The 21,637-nt window shown below is 37.0% G+C and overlaps 1 protein-coding gene across 3 annotated transcripts in view; it reads right to left on the minus strand.

Moving 5' to 3' along the window:
- Positions 1–21,637, minus strand: part of LOC307168281 (GDP-L-fucose synthase-like) — a 553,698-nt gene continuing 532,061 nt past the window's right edge. The window contains exons 2-11 of one of the 3 annotated variants that reach the window (XM_079888047.1): positions 11,174–11,201; positions 7,226–7,362; positions 5,437–5,551; positions 5,219–5,347; positions 4,685–4,758; positions 1,151–1,284; positions 921–1,052; positions 722–801; positions 447–546; positions 1–340 (exon numbers count right to left, since the gene is read on the minus strand). In XM_079888047.1, the coding sequence (XP_079744173.1) occupies positions 285–340; positions 447–546; positions 722–801; positions 921–1,052; positions 1,151–1,284; positions 4,685–4,758; positions 5,219–5,347; positions 5,437–5,551; positions 7,226–7,362 (957 nt within the window). In that variant the 5' untranslated portion in view covers positions 11,174–11,201 and the 3' untranslated portion in view covers positions 1–284. Of the gene's footprint in view, positions 341–446; positions 547–721; positions 802–920; positions 1,053–1,150; positions 1,285–4,684; positions 4,759–5,218; positions 5,348–5,436; positions 5,552–7,225; positions 7,363–11,173; positions 11,207–21,637 lie in introns of those variants that run through there. The other 2 variants (XM_079888046.1, XM_079888048.1) reach the window with 2 other exon arrangements.

The following is a 21,637-nucleotide window of genomic DNA, read 5'->3' on the forward strand; positions in this document are numbered from 1 at the left end:
TAATTTAAAATATGAGTGTATTATAGCAATTCACAGTACAGATCATTAGACAATAAACCCAGAACATACCCTGATTGACAGATTAGTAAAAGAAAATGTAGAGCAGCAAACACAGCGGAGCCCACAAATAAAAATCAAAACAAAACACTTCAAATAAATTTGAAAAGAGCAATAAAATGGAAGTGTTTAAGGGTAAAAATTAAGGGTTGTTTGAAAGGTGTTTGATAAATCATTGGTTTCCAGCATTAAGATGCTCCCCCACCGCCAATGAGATGTGAAGATCTTCATTTACGGATGATGTCATAATTGGCCGCTAACCAATCGCACGTCTCCTTGACGGCTGTAAAAGGAAAGCACTTATAAAGGTTCTTGTTTTGGTCTCTGCTTTTTACTACTATTGAAAAAACATTTAGTAATTGCTGAAGCGAGAAGTGTAGATTGATCACCTGCTTTGAACGGTGTGAACTTGAAGTCTGGCAGGTATTTGCGTAGTTTGGCGTTACTGGCAGTTTTCTTGATCTGGCCGTCTGATTTACTAGTGTCATACTGAGAGCGGTTAGTTAAGGGTTAAAGGGTTTAAAGCTCAACAGCTCAAGAACAATCTGGACAGCTCAAGAATAATCTGGACAAAATTTCTTATTTTGAGTTCCACAGAACAAAGATAGCAGTTCTGTCAGCTGTAAAAAATAACTGCAGACAATGTTTATATTCGAAAGGATACAATCACTTCACCTTTAAACCCAAACCCTTCAACCACAGCGTCCACAGCGTCCTTTATGGTCAACTCATCCTCCTCTCCGACTAGAGAGAAAGACACAAAGGCAAAGAAAATCAAGAGAGACATGATCTTGATATTTGATCAGCATTGAGCTCTGATGAAACGGATCCAATATGTGTGATGTCAAACACGGGTCGAGTACCTGACGCAATGATGGGCTCCACCTCGTCATACTCCCTCAAAACCCACACAAACAGACGAGCCAGATCCACAGAGTAGATGAACTGACGCAGGGCGCGACCTGAACCCCAGACCTGCAGAGGTTTACCTTCCTCTACAAAACACACAAACACACGCAAATTTACCAACATATGGGACACTCTGAATGTGACTGTGGCTTCAGATTGTTCCAGAAAGTTAAACATGTCTCACTCTTTGCCAGGTACGTCTTGTGTACCAACCCCGGCATCACGTGGCAGTCCTCAATGTTGAAGTTGTCATGTGGTCCAAATATGTTGGTAGGGATGACAGCTGTGTAACGCAGACCGTACTGCTGAAAACACGCCCTAATGGACACACACACACACTTAAAATACTGTATTTGGAAACATTTCAGGTACATATCAATAATTATTTTAATAATTATGAATTAATTTAATCATTATTTATCATTAGCACATGTCAGACTCCAGTCCAGGGCCACTGTCCTGCAGAGTTTAAAACACCAGCACCAAAACTCCTGCCTGGAAGTTTCTAGTAATCCTGAAGAACTTGATTAGCTGGATCAGGCGTGTCTAATTTGGGTTGAAGCTAAACTCTGCAGGTCTGTGTGGCCTTCCAGAAACTTAGTAAACTATAGAGAGCCTAAGTCCCTCCCCTCCGCTTCCGGCTCATGGGACCTTATTTCAAAAAAAAATGTGTGGTAGTCAATGGCGAGAGACAACTTATCTTTTTATTCCGTCTGAACTGTGCCCTGAATTACACATATGATGTTTGTCAATTTAAAAGATAATTATGAAAGTCAAGAAAGTCGCAGTTTGTCATAAAACAGAAGAGTAACATTTAGTTTTATGTGAAAATCGCTCAATGAACTACATCTCTCGTCTCGCACTATTATATGTACGTCACCGTCTGTTGCTCGTATGTGTGCAGTCTGATACAAAACACTCAGGCATGACGGCGTAACGTTACGATTATAACGGAAAAAATGACAGACAGCTTCAGTAAAGTTAGCTTCATTCATTGAGAGAAAAGGCATGACTACAAAAAGGTTTGTAGTCTTTGTAATTACGTATTTTCACAGTCTTACACCTCAACAGTTTTACATCAAACTGCGACTTTCTTGACTTTAAAATGTATCTTTTAAATTGACAAATATCATATGTGTAATTCAGGGCACAATTCAAACGAGATCAAAATATTTGTTGTCTCTCGCCATTGACTACCATACAATATTTTTCCGAAATAAGGTCCCATGGTGGTCGACCGGAAGGGGAGGGACTTAGGCTCTCTATACACAAAACCCTCTCTCTTGGGTAGGCCTAATGTATATTATATAATGTTAAAATTAACAGTAGAGCCAAAACTATTAAAATCAACTGCTATATATTTTCAGATATGATAACCCACACTCAAATAAATATACAATCGTTTAAATTGCGCATAAGCAATATTTTTATATATAAACCTTCTAATGATATACAGTGATTGTTCAACCCCCATTGCAAATCAGATTTATTGGCAAGATTTACAGACTTTCAGCTGTTTGCAATGAACAAATCAAACAAAAGTATTTGAAATAGCTCAACACAACAAATGTTTCAAGTGGTTTCCCCAAATTCAACTGAAAATGCAACTTGTAATGACTTCTGCAGTCTCAAAAGTATTCATTATTCAGTCAGTGTATATACACTGCCCGGCCAAAAAAAAAAAAAAGTCGCTGTTTAGATTTAAAAAGGCAAATTCTTAAGAGTCTATGATTGGATCATTATGTTTTTAGCATGATATATGTTTGGCAACAGTTCCTCTAAGCCTAATTGATGGAGTGTATAGCTTTTCTTTTCTTAAACAATACATGTAGGAAGACACATCATGGCCATATTTCAGGATAACAATGTCAAAATTCATCAGGCTCAAATTGTGAAAGAATGGTTGGGATGAGCATAAAAAATAATTTTCACTTCTGATTCCAGAACTTAAAGTCATTGAAAGTCTTTGGGATGTGCTGGAGGAGACTTTACAGAGTGCTGGACTCTTGCATCGTCAATACAAACCCTTGATCAAAAATGTATGCACCTCTTGATGGAACTAAATGTTGTGATGTTATTGATATCAAGAGGTGCATTTATTGGTACTTTTTGGTCATTTTAGGACTTACTAATTGACTTAATTATAACATTGCATAGTCATAACGAGCATACTTGTTTCTGGATCTTAGTGCTGCATTTGATACTATCAACCACAACATTCTTTTGAATAGACATGTTCGAAATTCGAAAATTATGTTGGCATTAGTGGAATTGCATTGGCATGATTTAAGTCATACTTATCTGACCGTTATCAGTTTGTAGCAGTAAATGAAGAGATGTCATACTGATCACTAGTTCTGTAAGGCTCAGTACTAGGACCTTTTATTTTCACACTGTACATGCTACCCTTGGGAGATATCATTTAGGATGCATGGCGTGAGATTTCACTGTTATGCTGATGATACTCAGCTCTATATTTCTTCGTGCCCTTACGAAACTTACCAATTCACAAAATTAACGGAATGAGTAGATGATATAAAAAATTGGATGACTAGTAATTTCCTACTTTGCTCTCAATGCCAAATGCCAAACAGTTAGTTTGTGCGTTCATGACCTCAAGGCTAGATTAATGTAATGCTCTACTGGGTGATTGCCCTGCACGCTTAATAAACAAACTCCAGCTGGTCTAAAACGCAGCAGCTCGAGTTCTTACTAGAACCAGGAAGCATGACCATATTAGCCCTGTTCTGTCAACACTGCATTGGCTCCCTATTAAACATTTTACACATTTTAAAATCTTGCTGATTACTTACAAAGCACTAAATGGTTTAACTCCCTATTACTTGAGCGAGCTCTTAACGCATTATAATCCTTCACGTCTATTGCAATCGCAAAATTCTGGCCAGTTGATAATAATACCTAGAATATCAAAATCAACTGCGTGCGGTAGATCCATTTCCTGTTGTCTTCCTAGCATTGTTCAGGAAGCAGACACACTCAATTTAATTTAATTTCAATTTTGTCAATTTGAATCTAGACTAAACACATCTCTTTAACCTGGATTACACAACACATTATCAATTTCTATTACTCAAATCAGTTAAATGATTGTAGGCTGCATAAATTAGGTCAACCGGAACCGGAACACTTCCTATAACACCTGATGTACTCGTTACATCAGAAGAAGAATGGCATTTATGTTAATATTAGTCTTAGGACCTGTGCCTAGACACACAATGACACGACCACAACTCAGGCCTGAATGTCAGCCTAGATTGTGTCAACTAGACTCTCCCATGTGAAGACCTCACTAACGAGTCATCCCGTAAAGGAAGGGGTGGCATTGGCCATTGCTCTGATGAGTTTTTTGTTTTTTTTTGGCTAGTAGAAGTTCTGAATGGCCGATAACTTAAAAATGTAGAAGCCAAATTGGCCAGTGAGTGAAAATTTTAATTTTAAACCCTGTTTGTAGGTGAAGAATGAGACATGGACATGAGATGACTGCAACAGCGGGGTCTTGCTTTTATTGAAATCAAAGTCAATGACCACCCGCTTCATCATGACCTCATCAGCCACTCCGACTGTGAACAAACAGCCTAAGACCCGATGGGTTTAAAAGTAGGCTTTTTTTTATAAATCAAAATTTCACAATAGACGTGATCTGAGATACACCCATTCAAGAACCAATTAACTTTGACACTAAGAGATCAAATCTCACCTGTTGTGGACATCAATCATGCGTTTGGCGTAGGCATAACCGTAATTAGACTCATGTGGGGCACCGTTGTGCATCTGACAGAGACAGAAAGAGAGAAATACGTCTGTAGAAGTTACAGAAACATGAAACCAGACACTGGCTTAAATCACTCACATTCATGCTCTTTTAATCAGTATTTCTCACCATGATGGGACGGGACAAACACCCAACAGGTAATTTTGACATATAAATTTTGGTGCAAATATTATATAAATTATATAAATAAATAAAATTAATGTTTTCATGAACTATCGTTCAATGAACGCGTTCAGGCACAACAGTGGAAATTAACACGACCTTGCCACTTTACATTGCTTGCTAGCTTTGACGTTAACCTAGATAGATGTGTGCTATTATATCGGCACAGTGTTTTTGTGGAGTGTGGAAGGAACAACCCCCTGGTTCAACCCCTAGTTACAAGTGAGTTAAAAGTGTGTGTGTGTGTGTGTGTGTGTGTGTGTGTGTGTGTGTGTGTGTGTGTGTGTGAGAATTTACCATGGTCTCATCTATCGGGTAGGTGGTTTTATCTGGAAAAACACACGTAGACAGACAAGAAACGACCTTCACCACCCCGAACTCCTGAGACATGTACAGCACATTGTCATTGATGTGCACATTATCTCTCTGAAACCAACAAAACAATACAGTCAGTGCACAGTTCCATTATCCAACAGTGATATTTCCAATCTTATGCTACTTAATGTTATAATTACCCAGAAGTCCAGGTTTTGTCTCATGTTTCTGTAAAGCCCGCCCACCATGGCGGCCAAATGAATGACGTGTGTCGGACGATGCTTCTGGAAAACTGATCTCGTCTCTTCAGCGCTCCTGAAATGGCACATGTAAATACAGTCATCATGCATTTGACACACATGAAAACTCTTATATTTGAGCATTAAGACCATCTACAGGACAAGCCAGATTCCACCATATCTTTATACACAAAATTTATCTTTTACATTGTAATCTTTTTATTTGTAATAATTGGCTAGTTTGTGTGCTGCTGCGCATCCCAGTGTGTGTAATAAGCAGAGTGTGTGTGTAATAAGCAGAGTGTGTGTGTAATAAGTAAACACTCGTCGTGGACCGCCTATAGGCGCAAATTATTAACGCACTCTTTACATAAAAACAAAACAAATATTGCTCCATTGACTTTAGACCAGGTTTTTGTTGGTCAATGGCTCAGACTATTTCAGTTCCTCAAAATAGCAATGCGCCTGAACACACACCTCATTTTCAGACCAGAAGCCCATGGGCGCATAAATAGGCGCAAATGCATTTGCTGAGGACAGCTCTGAGTACGTCACGTCTAGAACGTCATGGCTTGCCATTGCTGAATGCAATGATTGGAAGAAAATGTTTTGGTCCTGAGACTTCCACAGAAGATATATGTATTTTTTTAAAATATATAGACCACTTCTATCATTGATTACTGCCAGGATGTGAAGTGTGAAGAGAGTTATAAAAAAACGTGTATAATAAAAAAATTATTATTATTATAAAAAAATTGCCTACCCTACCTTTAAATGGTTGCACGTGAAGTACAAAGAATTGTAATACTTTCCCTTCTTTGCTTTCCCTAGTACCTTACTGTTACATATGCACAGCACGTTTAGTTTTAAAGGGTTAGTTCAACCCAAAAATGAAAATTCTGTCAGTAATTATTACTCTCCCTCATGTTGTTCAACCCCGTAAGACCTTCGTTCATCTTCAGAACACAAATTAAGATATTTCTGATTAAATCTGAGAGCTGGATCACTCCTCCATAGGCTTCTAAGACATTATAACTTGCTGGCCCAGAAAATGCATTAAAGACATCGTTAATAGTCCAAGTGACTACAGTGGCTCAATCTTAAGTTTATAAAGCGACGAGAATACTTTTTGTGCGCAGTTACACTACGTGAAAAAACTAGAGGCCCAGAGAGAAGGAAATGAATAGTGGAATAAAGTCGTTATTTTTGTTTGTTTTTTCGCACAAAAAGTATTCTCGTCGCTTTATAAACTTAAGATCGAGCCACTGTAGTCACTTGGACTATATTAACGATGTCTTTAATGCATTTTCTGGGCCAGCAAGTTATAATCTCTTAGAAGCCTATGGAGGAGTGATCCAGCTCTCAGATTTAATCAAAAATATCTTAATTTGTGTTCCGAAGATGAACGAAGGTCTTACGGGGTTGGAACAACATGAGGGCGAGTAATTACTGACAGAATTTTCATTTTGTGGTGAACTAACCCTTTAAAAGACTCTTGATTTGGGCTTCTTCTCTTTTTTCTCATCTTTCTCTGATCTTCACAAACTTCATATGTTAGATACACTACTTTTACATTTTTTTATAATCTATTGATCTATAAGATTTATATTTATTTTTTGCTATTACTATTTAATATTGACTTAATTCATTTGTTGTTTATATAATTTGACATTTTATTTAATAATAGTCATTGCTCATCTGCCTGGATCTCACTGCATCATGTTGTGATGTCTGATGAGGGTTTTCTTACACAAGATTGGCATCTTTGGATGAGAGGAATATCCACTCTTCTCCTTCTCTCCCTTCACCCTCTTTCACCACTCGCTCTATCGCTCGTCCCACCAGTCCACTGCCACCCGTCACCAACACACGCATCGGCCCGTCCATCTGAAAGAGAGAGAGATGAGGATCGAAGAACACTTCAGGGGTTAACTAATGTGTAAAAACAGGAACTACTGTAAATAATCAAGTATCTAGTATCGAGTATTTGAAGAAGAATTCCAGCAAGACCACAACAAATCAAATGCAGTATCTATGTTACACATCTATGTAGTCTTCTAAGTGTGTTCAGAGATAATGACCAAGACAAAGACTACAAGTGTGACCAATAGTAGAAGAAGAGCAGAAACAACCACATCTGTAGTTGTAGTAATTCTCTTTCAGCAGAATATGTGAGTGCAGTGACACACCTTAATGTGTCTAACCATACTATTCATACTTTTTGTCGTTTTGTCGAACAACAGGTGATGGAAGCTTGCTCTTCTAGTAATAAAATCTCTCATAATTTTTCATTGAATGAGAAAAGCTTTGACCGAATTGATAAGTGACCCAAGCATTATTATAAAACCTGCTGATAAAGGAGGGGCGATTGTAGTCCAAGATACATACCAACACGAAATTATTTCACAATTACAGAATAGCCTACTAAGTTTTATTAAAAAAAAAAAAAAAAAAAAATAATTCCCAGTGATCCTACCAATGCTTATCGATCTGAGATATTGTCGTTTTTAACAAATGCTAAAACAGAGGGTTGGATATCTCAATCGGAGTTTAATTTCTTGTATTGTCAACACCCGATTAGACCTGTTTTTTAAACTCTTCCTAAAAATCATAAGAGACTTTTCGTCCGATTGTGGCACAGACTAATTCCCTCTTATCTCCTTTATGTTGATTTTTTTTTATAAAACCTTTTGTTTATTCGTTATCATCTTACTTTCGGGATTCTACTGATTTCATCAATAAGATTTCTGAGTTGTATGATTTACCGGACATTTCCTTATTATAAACTTTGGACATAAGTTTATATACTAACATTTCACATGATAAAGGACTGATTGCTCTTAGACATTACCTTTCGTTACGCGAGGACTCTAGTCCACCTTCAGACTTTATCATCGAGATGGCTTCGTAGCCTACCTTTTGAAATATAATTATTTCAGTTTCGATAAAGATTTTTTTCTTCAGATAAGTGGGACAACAATGGGCTCGAATTTTGACCCTAACTATGCCTATCTATCTATTCATGTTTTTTTTTTGTTTTTTAATAGAGTTATGTATTGAATACAGAAAATAATCCTTTCTATTCACGGATCATTCATTATAGATACATTGACGATATATTTTGTATTTTTTTGGGTGATCATGATGAGGCTCGAGAATTTGTGACATTTTTGAATAGGCTAACTTTGTTGACGACTTGGAATTTACCTCTGAAATTAATTCGTCTAGAGTAGGCCTACACTTCCTCGATATGTGGGTACAGAAGAACGAAGGCAGTTTGATTACAACTTTGTAATGTAAGCGACTGATCGTAACACACTTTTACTCGCTACCAGTTTTCGCGACTTTAAAAAAAAAAAAAAAAAAAAAAACAAGGATTACCTAAGAAGAGTCGGTTCTAGATTGAGGACGGAGGGTTTGTTATTCTGATTCCGACTTTATTAAGAAATCGAATATTCTGAAAAATAATTTTTTGAATAGAGGTTACCCTTCAGATTGGGTTGATGAAGCATACAGCTTTTAAAAAGACACGGTCCGAATTGCTAAAAAGAAGACAAAAAAAGAGATAAAGTATTATTTTACTTGTATTACAACGCATTCACCTAAGTCCAACATGATAAAATCAATTTTTAAAAAACATTGGCATTTGTTGTCTTCTGATCCGGAGTTGAGCGAAACTTTTCGGCATCCTCCTTTGATTATAAACGCGCTAAGAATTTGAAAGATATGCATTTGATATGCTCGTTTTCATCGCGTTAGTCCTCGTGCATCTCAGAGTTGACTTAGTCCTATACAGAAGGGCAATTATGCCCTTTTTTATGCCAATTATGCCCATAGTGGAACAAACACGTCATTCAAAACAATTACAAAATATCACTATAACATTACATTAAATAATGCTTCATCGTTCATACCCCTAGGTGATAAAGTTTGAAGGGTATAAATACAAAAAAGTTCGTGTCTCTGTAGGAGCAATTCAATGTCACTCCCTCTAGGTGGCAAACTTACTTTTTCGATCCCACAATTCCCATTATTGTGGGAATTGTGCTCAGAGTAATAATACATTCAAAAGATCATTTTTTGTCATCCTGGAACTGGTAAAAAAAAATATAACATCAAATCTGTGATTACTTGTGTTTCTACTCATGTTGTGTAGCCTATTTGATCCGTTGTCCTTGTGGTTTAGGTTATGTGGGAATAACGTCACGTCAAATGAAACAAGAATTAGTGAACACAAGAGTTCTATCAGAAGAAAAGATATGAATTATCCAGTTGCGGCACATTTTTTTAACTTTGAATCACGATGTTACCTCTTTACGCTTTTGTGGGATCGAAAAAGTAGGCTAAGTTTGCCACCTAGAGGGAGTGACATTGAATTGCTCCTACAGAGACACGAACTTTTTTGTATTTATACCCTTCAAACTTTATCACCTAGGGGTATGAACGATGAAGCATTATTTAATGTAATGTTATAGTGATATTTTGTAATTGTTTTGACGTGTTTGTTCCACTGTTTTCTCAATGAGTTTTAGTGACTATGGAGCCTTGCGTATTGTTGTAACTGTTTAGAATTACAATTTGATTGTTTGAGGATGATGTGTTGATCATGTGTTCTTCATGTGATCATTATCTTGTTAACCTGCAGGGGGATCTTTGCTGATTTTTGTTACTATCACATTTTGTAACTGTTTATGATGTGGTGTTAATTATGTACTTTCAATGAGATTAATTGTTTACAGATGGAGCTCTGTTGATTAGTCGTGTTTATCTTAAAAGAGATGAATTTGAACATTTGTATATTCCTGATGAAGGTCGTATGACCGAAACTTTGTTAATAAATATTTATTTTAATTGCAAGTAACGATAGTGTGCGGGAGTTCCTTATCTCCGCATATTAAATATAAAATGCATGTGTAGACTTATATTTTTCTACTCCTTTATTAATGGAGTATGGATATATAAATAGAAGTTTCTCAATATATTGGTATTAAATGCATTTTCTGAGAATTTATATTTCAAGTTTTGACTGCAAATGTCACGTCCATAACGCTGGAATTGCACAATTTTAAATAATTTATCCTCAACTAGTTTGTGGTGTAGGTCTACGAGTTTTATAATGTTAACTTCAAATAATACTAATAGTAATTTGAAGATGTGGTAGCATTAGATCTGGACGGGAGGGATAACTGGGAGTTGGAAGGGGTGTGTCGCGATTCTCACACTCTGACACAGGTTTCGTGGATATGAGTTTCGTGATTTTGGTTTTATATCGCGTATCGTTACAGCCCTAGATACATTACATTTCCTAATCCACACCATAAAAGCACAACAGTATTTTTGTGGTTTATATGGTTTATATTATCTTCGTAAAAGCACCTATTTGTTACTACTACACTGCTGAAACCGGTAAAGCAAGTTTATCCCTGACACTCTGGCACAGGCGGTTGTAAAATAAGTGACCAAATAAAAAAATACACATCTTAAATGCCTTATAATACTTTTCATCAATGAAAGTCAATACATAAAATTATAATACAGACTTAATGTTTAACACTCAATGAATGTGATAAACTTATTTTGAGCTTAAAAAAATCAATCATTTTCTACAGCTTAAACAACTGCTAATCAAACAAACCCTCACATCTGATGAATCGTGTATTAGATTGTGTATTAATTCTCTTAATAAATAATACATTACCTGCTCTCTGGCTGTCGCTCTGTGGGTTCTGAAGAAATGGTAAAAAAGGTATCCAGCTTATTAGTTTAAGTACTTAATACACATACTGTCCTCCCTGGGGCCCCAAGCAAAACTCTGTTAAGGGTCCCTCCTACCTGACCCATGTAAAACATTTGCCATTGCCACACAGTCACACCTGACACACCCGTGCTCCCACTACAATCCTCCCTCCTTTAACTAGTACTAGTGAAAATGTAATTCCTGATATCAGAAATAGACATTGTTACTAGAAAAAGTACATTCTTAATATCAAGAATTCACATTTTAAATTGTACAAATTTAATTATTGATATAAAAAAAATGCATCCTGTGAATTAATAAAAGCTAAAATGGCTTGCCATAGCATGTCACTGTGTTTTAAATGATAAAAGCAATACTGAATTGTTATTATTTACTGAGGGATGTGCATCCATACATTTCATTTCATTTCATTTCATTTTATTTATTTATAAAGCACAAATAAACACAACAGATGTTGACCACTGTGCTGTACAAGTTAATAAATATAAAACAAAACCACACACAATACATTAATAACAGACAATAAAACACTATAGTTAGGGTTTAACGAGATCAAAATTATGAGTGATATGCAAGAGTAAATAGATAAGACTGTAGTTTAAATTCATAAACAGACGTAGCAGACCTCACAGATAAGGGAAGACTGTTCCACATCGTAGGACCGGCCACTGAAAAAGCACGATCACCTCGCAACTTCAGTCTCGATCTTGGATACGACAGTATAATGCTGTCTGAGGATCGCAAGCATCTTGTTGACTTTTTCACATTTATAAGATCTGACAAATAGGATGGTGCCAGACCAATCAAAGCCTTAAAAACTAACAACAAAATTTTAAATTCAACTCTATAACACACTGGCAACCAATTTAAGGATGATAGTATCGGAGTAATGTGTTCTCGTCTACGAACCCCAGTTAAAAACCTGGCAGCAGCGTTTTGGACCATCTGAAGCCGTGGAGGATTTGGGTAATCCCATATACAGAGAATTACAATAGTCCAAACGAGATAAAACAAAAACATGTGTGACAGTTTTAAGATCGTTAAAAGATAAAAAAAGTTTTGACTTTGGACAGCAGTTTAATATGGAAAAAACAAGACTTTACCACAGAATTTATATGTTGGTCAAACTTGAGAGATGAATCAAAAAGAACTCCTAAATTTTTCACAGTGGGTTTGATATAAGAGTTTAAATAATCATAATCAGTATTCGGGTTTGCTTTCCCCACAGAGGGGCCAAAAACAATTACTTCCGTCTTACTCTCATTTAAGTGCAAGAAATTCAAAGACATCCAAGATCGTACATCAGTTAAACAGGCAAGCAAAGTTTCTAGGCCTTGCTTGTCATTATGTTTCAAAGGGAGATAGATTTGGGTGTCGTCTGCATAACAATGAAAGGACACTCCATGCTTCTTAAGAATTGAGCCTAGTGGTAACATATATAGTGAAAATAAAATGGGAGCCAGAATAGACCCTTGAGGAACACCACAGGCAACTCGTGCTACAGATGATACAGCGCGACCAATACCAACTGAAAAGGTTCTATTACTAAGATAAGATCTGAACCAGCTAAGGGCAGTTCCTTGAATGCCCACACACTTTTCAAGACGCGTTAAAAGAATTTCATGATCAACTGTATCAAATGCTGCGCTCAAATCTAATAGCACCAAGATTGCTGAGTTCCCGGAATCAACAAATAATAAAATATCATTTAAAACTCTTAGAAGAGCTGACTCAGTACTATGTTTTTTCCTAAATCCAGATTGGAATTTTTCTGCAATATTGTTTGTTTCTAGAAAGCTCTGTAATTGCACAGATACAGCATTCTCTAAGATTTTTGCCATGAAAGGAATTTGAGATTGGCCTAAAATTTGATAAGATATTTATATCCAGACCTGGTTTTTTCAACAAGGGTTTCACCATAGCATGTTTGCAAAAGGATGGAACAATCCCAGAAAGAATGCTCTTATTTATAATTGCTAAAATCCAATCCCCAACACAATCAAGTACCAATTTAAAAAATTGGGTCGGAACAATATCACATGCAGAGGTAGTCTTCAGCTTAGCAACTGAATCCATTAGACCCAGCAATGTGATCGGCTCAAATGAGTTAAAAAACTTAGTAGGAATTAAAAAATCAACAGGGTCGTCAGTACAAGGAATAATGGACTGTCTAATTGTATCAATTTTATCCTTAAAGAATATCAAAAACATTTCACACAAAGTTGAGGACTCCAGTAAACAAATTTTGCCGTTTGGATTATAAACAGAATTCAAAATATTAAATAAAGCCCTGGGACTATTTGTACTTTTGCGAATTATCTCAGAAAAATACTGAGATTTCGCAACTTTCACTGCTTTTTGGTATGTCATTAAAGATTCCCGTAGCATGTTGTAGGATACTTGAAGTTTATCCTTTTTCCACCTGCATTCTGCCCTTCTGCAGGCTTTCCTCAAACTACGTGTATTGTTGTTTAACCATGGTTCTATTTTGTTTTTATATTTTTTTAGTTTCATAGGGGCAATAATATCTAAAACACTAGTGCATACATAATTAAACGTATTAAGAAAATCACAGGTCTCATTGAATGTCACTGAAAATCTTTCCACCGAGGTTGGCGCAAAAAGGCCAACACGTGACCATTTTTCAGGTCTCATTATTTCAGTAGTGTGACAGGAAATATCAGCAGTAAACATTATAGGCTTGTGATCCGAAAAACTCAAATCATCGATATGCACATCTGAAATAGAAAAACCATGTGTTAACACCAAGTCTAAAATATGACCCTGTGCATGTGTTGGTTCTTTCACCCACTGGACAAAATCACACGCCTCTATGAGACTAAGAAACTCTTTCACTAACACTTCGGATTCACAACCAACATGAATATTAAAATCACCAACAATTAGAATTCTATCAAATTTAGGGGTAATATCCCCTAGAAATTCGGAGAACTCGGCGATAAAGTTTTTGTTTGTTTTTGGTGGACGATAAACCACTGCCACCACCAACGAGTTCATCGAGTCCAGCGCAAAACTTTGAACTTCAAAACTTGTGAAACTGTCGGTTTCTAAGATTCTACAACAAAAACCATCTCTAAAAACAGATGCCAGTCCTCCACCCCGACCAGACAAACGGGGTGAATTAAAAAAATTATAATTAGGGGGGGTAAGTTCAGAGAAAGGAGTATTATCTCCAACAGACAGCCAGGTCTCAGTCACAAATAAAAAATCTAAGTTGCCAGAGTTTATAATGTCGTTAAGAATAAACGTCTTGTTTCCCAGCGACCTTGCATTTACTAGAGCCATTTTGATCGAAGATGATTCACAAACCTGTTGCGAAACAATGTGCGATGCCCGACAAAGTGGACGGAGATGATGACAATCCACCCCACCACGCCGAAGACGCGGTGAGCGGCGACGGCAGGGAGGCACCAACGAGTCCGCTGACAAGTGTACAATCCATTGATAAGGAATTTCCAGAGAGCGCCTTGGGATGTAGAGGCCGCGATTTATCTCCGTCCGCACAGCATCCAGACGAGGTTGACAGATCAATCGAGAGGAGGCCAGGCAAAATCTCAGCCTAGCAGCAATGCCCCCGCGCTTTCCTCTCCTCCTACGCCGCTTTCTCCAGGAAAGCGCACACGGCACACGGCGTAACCATGGAGGTATGTTCATCGAGAGGGGTGGAGGTGGTAGGCTGAAACTCGGACCAGTCGTATCCTCGAAGGAGTAAAGCGCTATAGTAGATCTGATATTAAGCAGCGTTTGGCGATCGTATATTAACGATATGGCCTCATTTTGACTTAATAAAGACAAGAAATGTACAGACACAAATAAACCAAGAAACAAACGAAAATAGCAGAGGAGCTGACGGCATGCCATTTCAATCGGCGCCATCTTGCCTTCAAAGGCAGTATATCTATACTGACCAGTATGTCCAGCCAATCAACATTTTAAATGCAATAGCCTATAAATCAACAGTCAATGTCAATGCATTGCTTTCCATCTTGCTTTATTGCAGAGTTGTAACTAAACTGACTTGGAGATAATCGTTGTCTTGTTTTAAAAGTATGTGTGCCTATTATGAGGAGTGCCATCACGCCCATATTGTACTGGTCAGTGGTCCCCACAGATGTTTTGCTGGAAAGGGCTCGTTTCATTTCGTGCACGTGCATTTGAGCGCATGTTAACGGGCGACGCGGTTATCTTTTCCGAGCTGTAGTTTATAAACACACACTGTTGCCCTTTCCCAGCCACCATTTGTATGCGGGGCCCATATGGGTATGAAATGGGCTGAAAAATGGGCCCCATGTAGGATTGTCCGCGGGTTACATAATGGCCCCATGTTAATTGCCCAGATGAATTTCATGTAGGATTGCACTTGGAAGTAAAGAAGTTCAGAAGAAAATAATCATAATAATAAATAAATAAATGAATACGTCATTGGACTTGTAAGAATTGAGAAATTACAAAATGCCGGACAGTCTTGAAGAGCGACCAGACCCTGAGAGGACAAAGGACCTCTCTGGAAATTAACATTTGAACTCCTCCTCGTGTACCATCGAGACGAAAGTCTCACCCCTCCGAGTCATCCTAATCTCATTCCCTCTCCCCTCACCCCCTCTCTCTCATGCATGGTCAGATCACCTGAATTCACCCAAGAAAATGTAAAATGTATAGATTAATGTGAATGATTATCACAGAGTATTTTTCATGTTTGGTATCATTTGAAATGTCTCAGTGCGACTGGTCCAAATGTCTCATTTCCAAATAAGTAAAACAAAAGGTAATAAGGTTTTTAAGAGTTTAGGGATAACTGACACACAAAGGAAGGCCTAAACAGACAAATACATTAGACATAAAGTGCTCCTCTAAATGCTGACATGTCTTCATATATTTCAACAACTTCTTGTGAGGGATGACATTTAACCTTTTCATTATGTTCTTTCCTTTTTTTTTACGATTCAAAACAGAAGATCTAGATAAGATTGCTGCCTTTCAAGTTGAGTCTCATTCCTGTTTTTTTTCTCCACCTACAGCCTCCTTGTAAGGAACCTGTGTTTTGTCATGTCTCTTATTGTCAAAATTGTCAGTTCATGTTCCTTTTGTAGTTCTGTTCATGGTCATTGTAGTTTTGTTTGCTAATTAGATCACTCACTCAGGTGTACAGTGTTATCTAATTAGTTCTGTTATTTAACCATGGTGCTCATGTTCTTTCTTACCTGGACGGATTATTGTTTGAATGTTAGTGTGTTCTGATGTTCATGTGAACGTGCCCTTCATGGTTCATTGCTATGGTGAAGCTCTACGCTCTGTGTCATGTGTTCTACGCTCAAGTCATGAATTGCTGTTTTGAGCCATTAAACATCATTTTTATCTGCATCTAGATCCTGACTTTAACTTGGTTCTTCTTGGAGCATGTTACACTCCTGAAGCTAAAAAGATATTTTCTTTATTTTATTTTTATTTAATTTGTTGTCGTTTTCTTGATTTCTTGTTTTGGAAGCCGTAGGGAGGAGGTAACCATTTTCTTTATGAATCTTTGTTTTCTCCTGTTTATTGGTTAGCTATAGGGAGTAAGTCGAGGCTCTTGTATTTTATTTGGGATTTTTCTTTTGCTAAGATTCACTTTTGTTTAATATTTTGGCCTCAACCCCTCTTGAGATATGAAGAAGATATGAACTTTACAAAGTAAAATGTTAAACTAAAGTAATGTTTAGGTCAAACTAAATTAAAAATTGTATTTAGAATTCCTGTTTTTACCTTAAACGTGCCATTAATCAAACCAAATTGTGCTTTTAGATCAATGTAAAATATTGCCTTAAAGTTTCAGAAACATCTCAGTGATAAATAATTCTCAAGGTTTCTAAACATTCTAGAAATATGCTACTTTAAATGTTGTTTTAACATTTTTTTATATTTTGAAATGACAGCAATAACATATATAAGCATAATTTTTCTTTCTTCAGTTCATTATTTTCCAGTATATCAGAGAAGGAATTTCTTTGACGTGTCAAAGATGGAATGTAAACAAATATTATTAAATATATTTCTGCTTTCTTTAACGATAAACGCTACTCGTTTAAATACTGATACAGGCAAAACATCCATTCTGGTACTACTCGACCTCAGTGCTGCATTTGACACTGTTGATCATAACATACTTCTTGACAGGCTGGAAAACTGGGTGGGGCTTTCTGGGATTGTCCTAAAATGGTTCAGGTCATACTTAGATGGGAGAGGTTATTATGTGAGTATAGGAGACCATAAGTCTGAGTGGACATCCATGACATGCGGAGTCCTTCAAGGCTCAATTCTTGCGCCACTCCTGTTCAACCTGTATATCAGGGATGGGCAACTTCGGTCCTGGAGGGCCACTGTCCTACAGAGTTTAGCTCCAACCACAATCAAACACACCTGAACAAGCTAATCAAGGTTCTCAGGATTACTAGAAAATTACAGGCAGGTGATTTTTTCAGGGTTGGAGCTAAACTCTGTAGGACAGTGGCCCTCCAGGACCGAAGTTGCCCATCCCTGCTGTATATGCTCCCAATGAGCCAAATAATGAGAGAGAACCAAATTGCTTACCACAGCTATGCAGACGACACACAGATCTACCACAGCTATGCAGACGACACACAGATCTACTTAGCCCTATCGCCTAACGATTACAGCCCCATTGACTCCCTGTGCCAATGCATTGATGAAGTCAACAGCTGGATGTGTCAAAACTTTCTTCAGCTAAACAAAGACTAAACTGAAGTCATTGTGTTTGGAAACAAAGATGAAGTTCTCAAGTTGAACGCATATCTTCACTCTAGGGGTCAAACAACTCAAAATCAAGTCAGGAATCTTGGTGTGACACTAGAGTCAGACCTTAGTTTCAGTAGTCATGTCAAAGCAATAACTAAATCAGCATACTATCATCTGAAAAGTATTGCAAGAATTAGATGCTTTGTTTCCAGACAAGACTTAGAGAAACATGTTCATGCTTTCATCACCAGCAGGGTGGATTACTGTAATGGACTCCTCACTGGCCTTCCCAAAAAGACCATAAGACAGTTGCAGCTCATACAGAACGCTGCCGCCAGGATTCTGAGCAGAACCAGAGCATATGAACATATCACACCAGTCCTCAGGTCTTTGCACTGGCTCCCAGTTAGATTTAGGATTGATTTGAACCCTTTCACGCATAGTGGTCACTACAGTGGACAGCTATTAAAAAAGCATTTTCTTGAATTTGCATGGGTTTTTATGGCAAAGTTGCACATCAATCTCTTCATTGGACCCTGGTGCATCATCCTATAAATTGCAACCAAGTGGCAAGCCTTTGTGTTTCGATTTTTCCCCCCTCCAAACTAAGATGGCCAAGGGTCAGTCAGACATGCCAAGTTGCTCCAGACTATCCACCCATTCCTTCTATCCTAGGAGACTCTTGTAGGTAAAAATTTTTTTTGCAGCATAAAGCAATATCTAATGAGTCATATCACAGTAAAATTTTCCAAGTTTTGATTTTAGATTGAGAGAAAACTCTGATTAATCACATGTCCACTGTAGTGGACGTCATGCATGCAATGGCTATATTTCAGCTACAATTCATAATTATAATGTGAATATTGTTTTTGAAATTTAAAACTTAAAAACTTAATATGCATTGACTTTTTCTACTGTAAATAAATGTATTTGTATTATTAGAATGTAATTTTCATTGACATCGAAAAAAGTCATGTGATTACATAATGTATGACACTTGTAATGCATTACTTTACTTGTTAGATCAAAAAGTAATCTGATTTTATAATGCATGTTATTGTAATGCGTTTTTTTTACTAATAACATCAAAAAGTAATCTGATTACGTAATGCATGTTACTTTTAATGCGTTTCTTTACTCATAACATCAAAAAGTAATCTGATTACATAATGCATGTTACTTGTAATGCGTTTCCTTTCTCTAACATCAAAAAGTAATCTGATTATGTAATGTGCGTTATTGTAATGCGTTTTTTTACTCATAACATCAAAAAGTAATCTGATTACGTAATGCATGTTACTTGTAATGCGTTTCTTTACTCGTTACATCAAAAAGTAATCTGATTAGGTAATGCACATTACTTGTAGTTAATTACTTGTTAGATCAAAAAGTAATCTGATTAGGTAATGCATGTTACTTGTAACACATTACTTTACTTGTAACATCAAAAAAGTAATCTGAATGGGTTATGCATGTTACTTGTAATGCGTTACCCCCAACACTGATCATTTCAGATGAGATTGAAAAAACATATCGCTAGGTTTTCTCAGAGGAGGGCTATGATAGAAATGTGCATGTCCATCTTGAACATAATCAGAATTATCAGCTAATAAGGGTAAATCTCCATACTCTGGTGCACTGGAGGGAGCATCTGAGTGGTTTCCACAGTTGTACCTTGACAGGCTGTAGAAAATTCTGATGGAATCACGTCCTCATGTTCTGATATCATAGATACGCGAAGTGCAACTTGTATGAAGTTGTATGAAGCCATTGCAATATTTTGCATTTATATTTTTTGTATATATTTTATAGTTTTCACATTATTTGATATAATTGCATTGATTAATTTGTTAAATTCACATACTTTATCTGTTTGATTATTGTCTTATATTTAATACAGTATATCTTCAGTTTAAACCAACCGCATGCTGTCCACTCAAGTGGACATCTGAAGATCTCTTTGAAAAATTTGTAAAAAAATAAAATAAAAATCAATTCTTGTTTTTCATGCCCTAAGAGCAATAAAAACACATAGGAAAAAAATCCTGACTGAGGTTATCATAATTCATGCATGAAAGGGTTAAAGTATTACCTCAACTAATTACATGTATTTTATTTCTGCATCCTCCTCCTACTCTAAACTCAAATGGCACTGAAAATTGGATAAGAGACAAACATAAATTACTTAACTGGAGATAATTGAGAGATGAAACCATGCTGATGACCTGGGTCTGTGGTGGAGTAGTGAATTTGATGTGATTAAGCTCGAGGTTCTGTGGGGTGTGGACTGGATCGACTCCATTCCTAGAGCTTCCAAACAAATGTGTTTTTTTGGGGGAGGGCGGACTGATGGGGCAGTGAACCCAAGGAGTCAGTCCTAGAGCTCCTCCTGTCCGATTTTAGGGAAAAATCTGGGGCCTCATTTATAAACGTTGCGTACGCACAAAAGAAGGCGTACGCCGCTCTCTACGCAATAATTGGTATTTATAAAAAGCAAACTTGACGGGAAAATGTCTGGGGTCTCATTTATAAAACTGTGCGTAGGATCCTTACTAAAAGTGTACGTGCGCCCGAAAGCCAAAAAATATTCAGACTTATAAAACCGTTCGTACGCCAGAACCTGCGCAGAATTTACTTTATAAACCCCAGTCAGCGAAGATTGTGCGCACATGCTTCTCCACCCCGAAATAACCATATATGGAACTTACAACGCCTAGTTTTACTATGCATATCTTTTGCATATGATTATTCATCCACGTGATAACGTTTACAAGTAATCATGTAGTTGCCTATCCTTGCCTTGCTTTTGAATACATAAATCAAATAGAGTAAAATACATATCAGAGAAAGTTTTTCTCAATCTTTTCCACTGGCCGAATTGTTTTTTTAATTGATTTATATTTTTAATGGAAACAGATAGGCCTTGGGCATTATTTGCACAAAACTATTTTCTCAGACAATCTGGTAGCCTATTATCATGATAAGCAATTATCTCTGTGGTTAAAACATTAAAACACAGCACGCCACAGGAAAAGTGTTAAAAAACATCACATCCACAACAAATATTTCTATTGATTGAATATAAAAAATGTTGTAACTTCTCAGTAATGATTTCATGTTTATGTGTTTAACTCCATTAATTTGAATGGCATATTTAATCTAAATGTTTATATCAGAAGTAAAACATAGTTTAAATCATTATTTTATTTATTTAAACTGTTTTACGTCTGTTTCACTAAACGGCCCAACGCGCTCGCTGGCGCGGACATTTAAAAAGGGGATGGATATTTGCTTCAAGTGATAGGCTTGGTGAGTGAAATTATATTTGTACTATCTTTCTGTATATGTTTAATTTTCTTTAGATTTTCTGTGTAAAAGTGACCAAAAAGACATTTAACTCCAGCTCACCATCGGTGTCGCCAAACTGCTCCTTCTCCAAAACGTTTGTATGCATGGGTCAGAGTTCGCGTGCAGGTGAGCAAATTTTCCCGTCAAGTTTGTTTTTTATAAATCACAACTTGTGCGTCGGAAGTGGCGTAGGCTACGCCTCTTTCAGGCCCTGGGGCCTGATGTATAAACGTTGCGTACGCACAAAATGGGCATAGAAATATGCGTACGCAATTTTCCACGCACATATTGGGATTTATAAAA

This window comes from Squalius cephalus, assembly GCF_949319135.1.
Source record: "Squalius cephalus genome assembly, chromosome: 12".
Lineage (NCBI taxonomy): Eukaryota > Metazoa > Chordata > Actinopteri > Cypriniformes > Leuciscidae > Squalius > Squalius cephalus.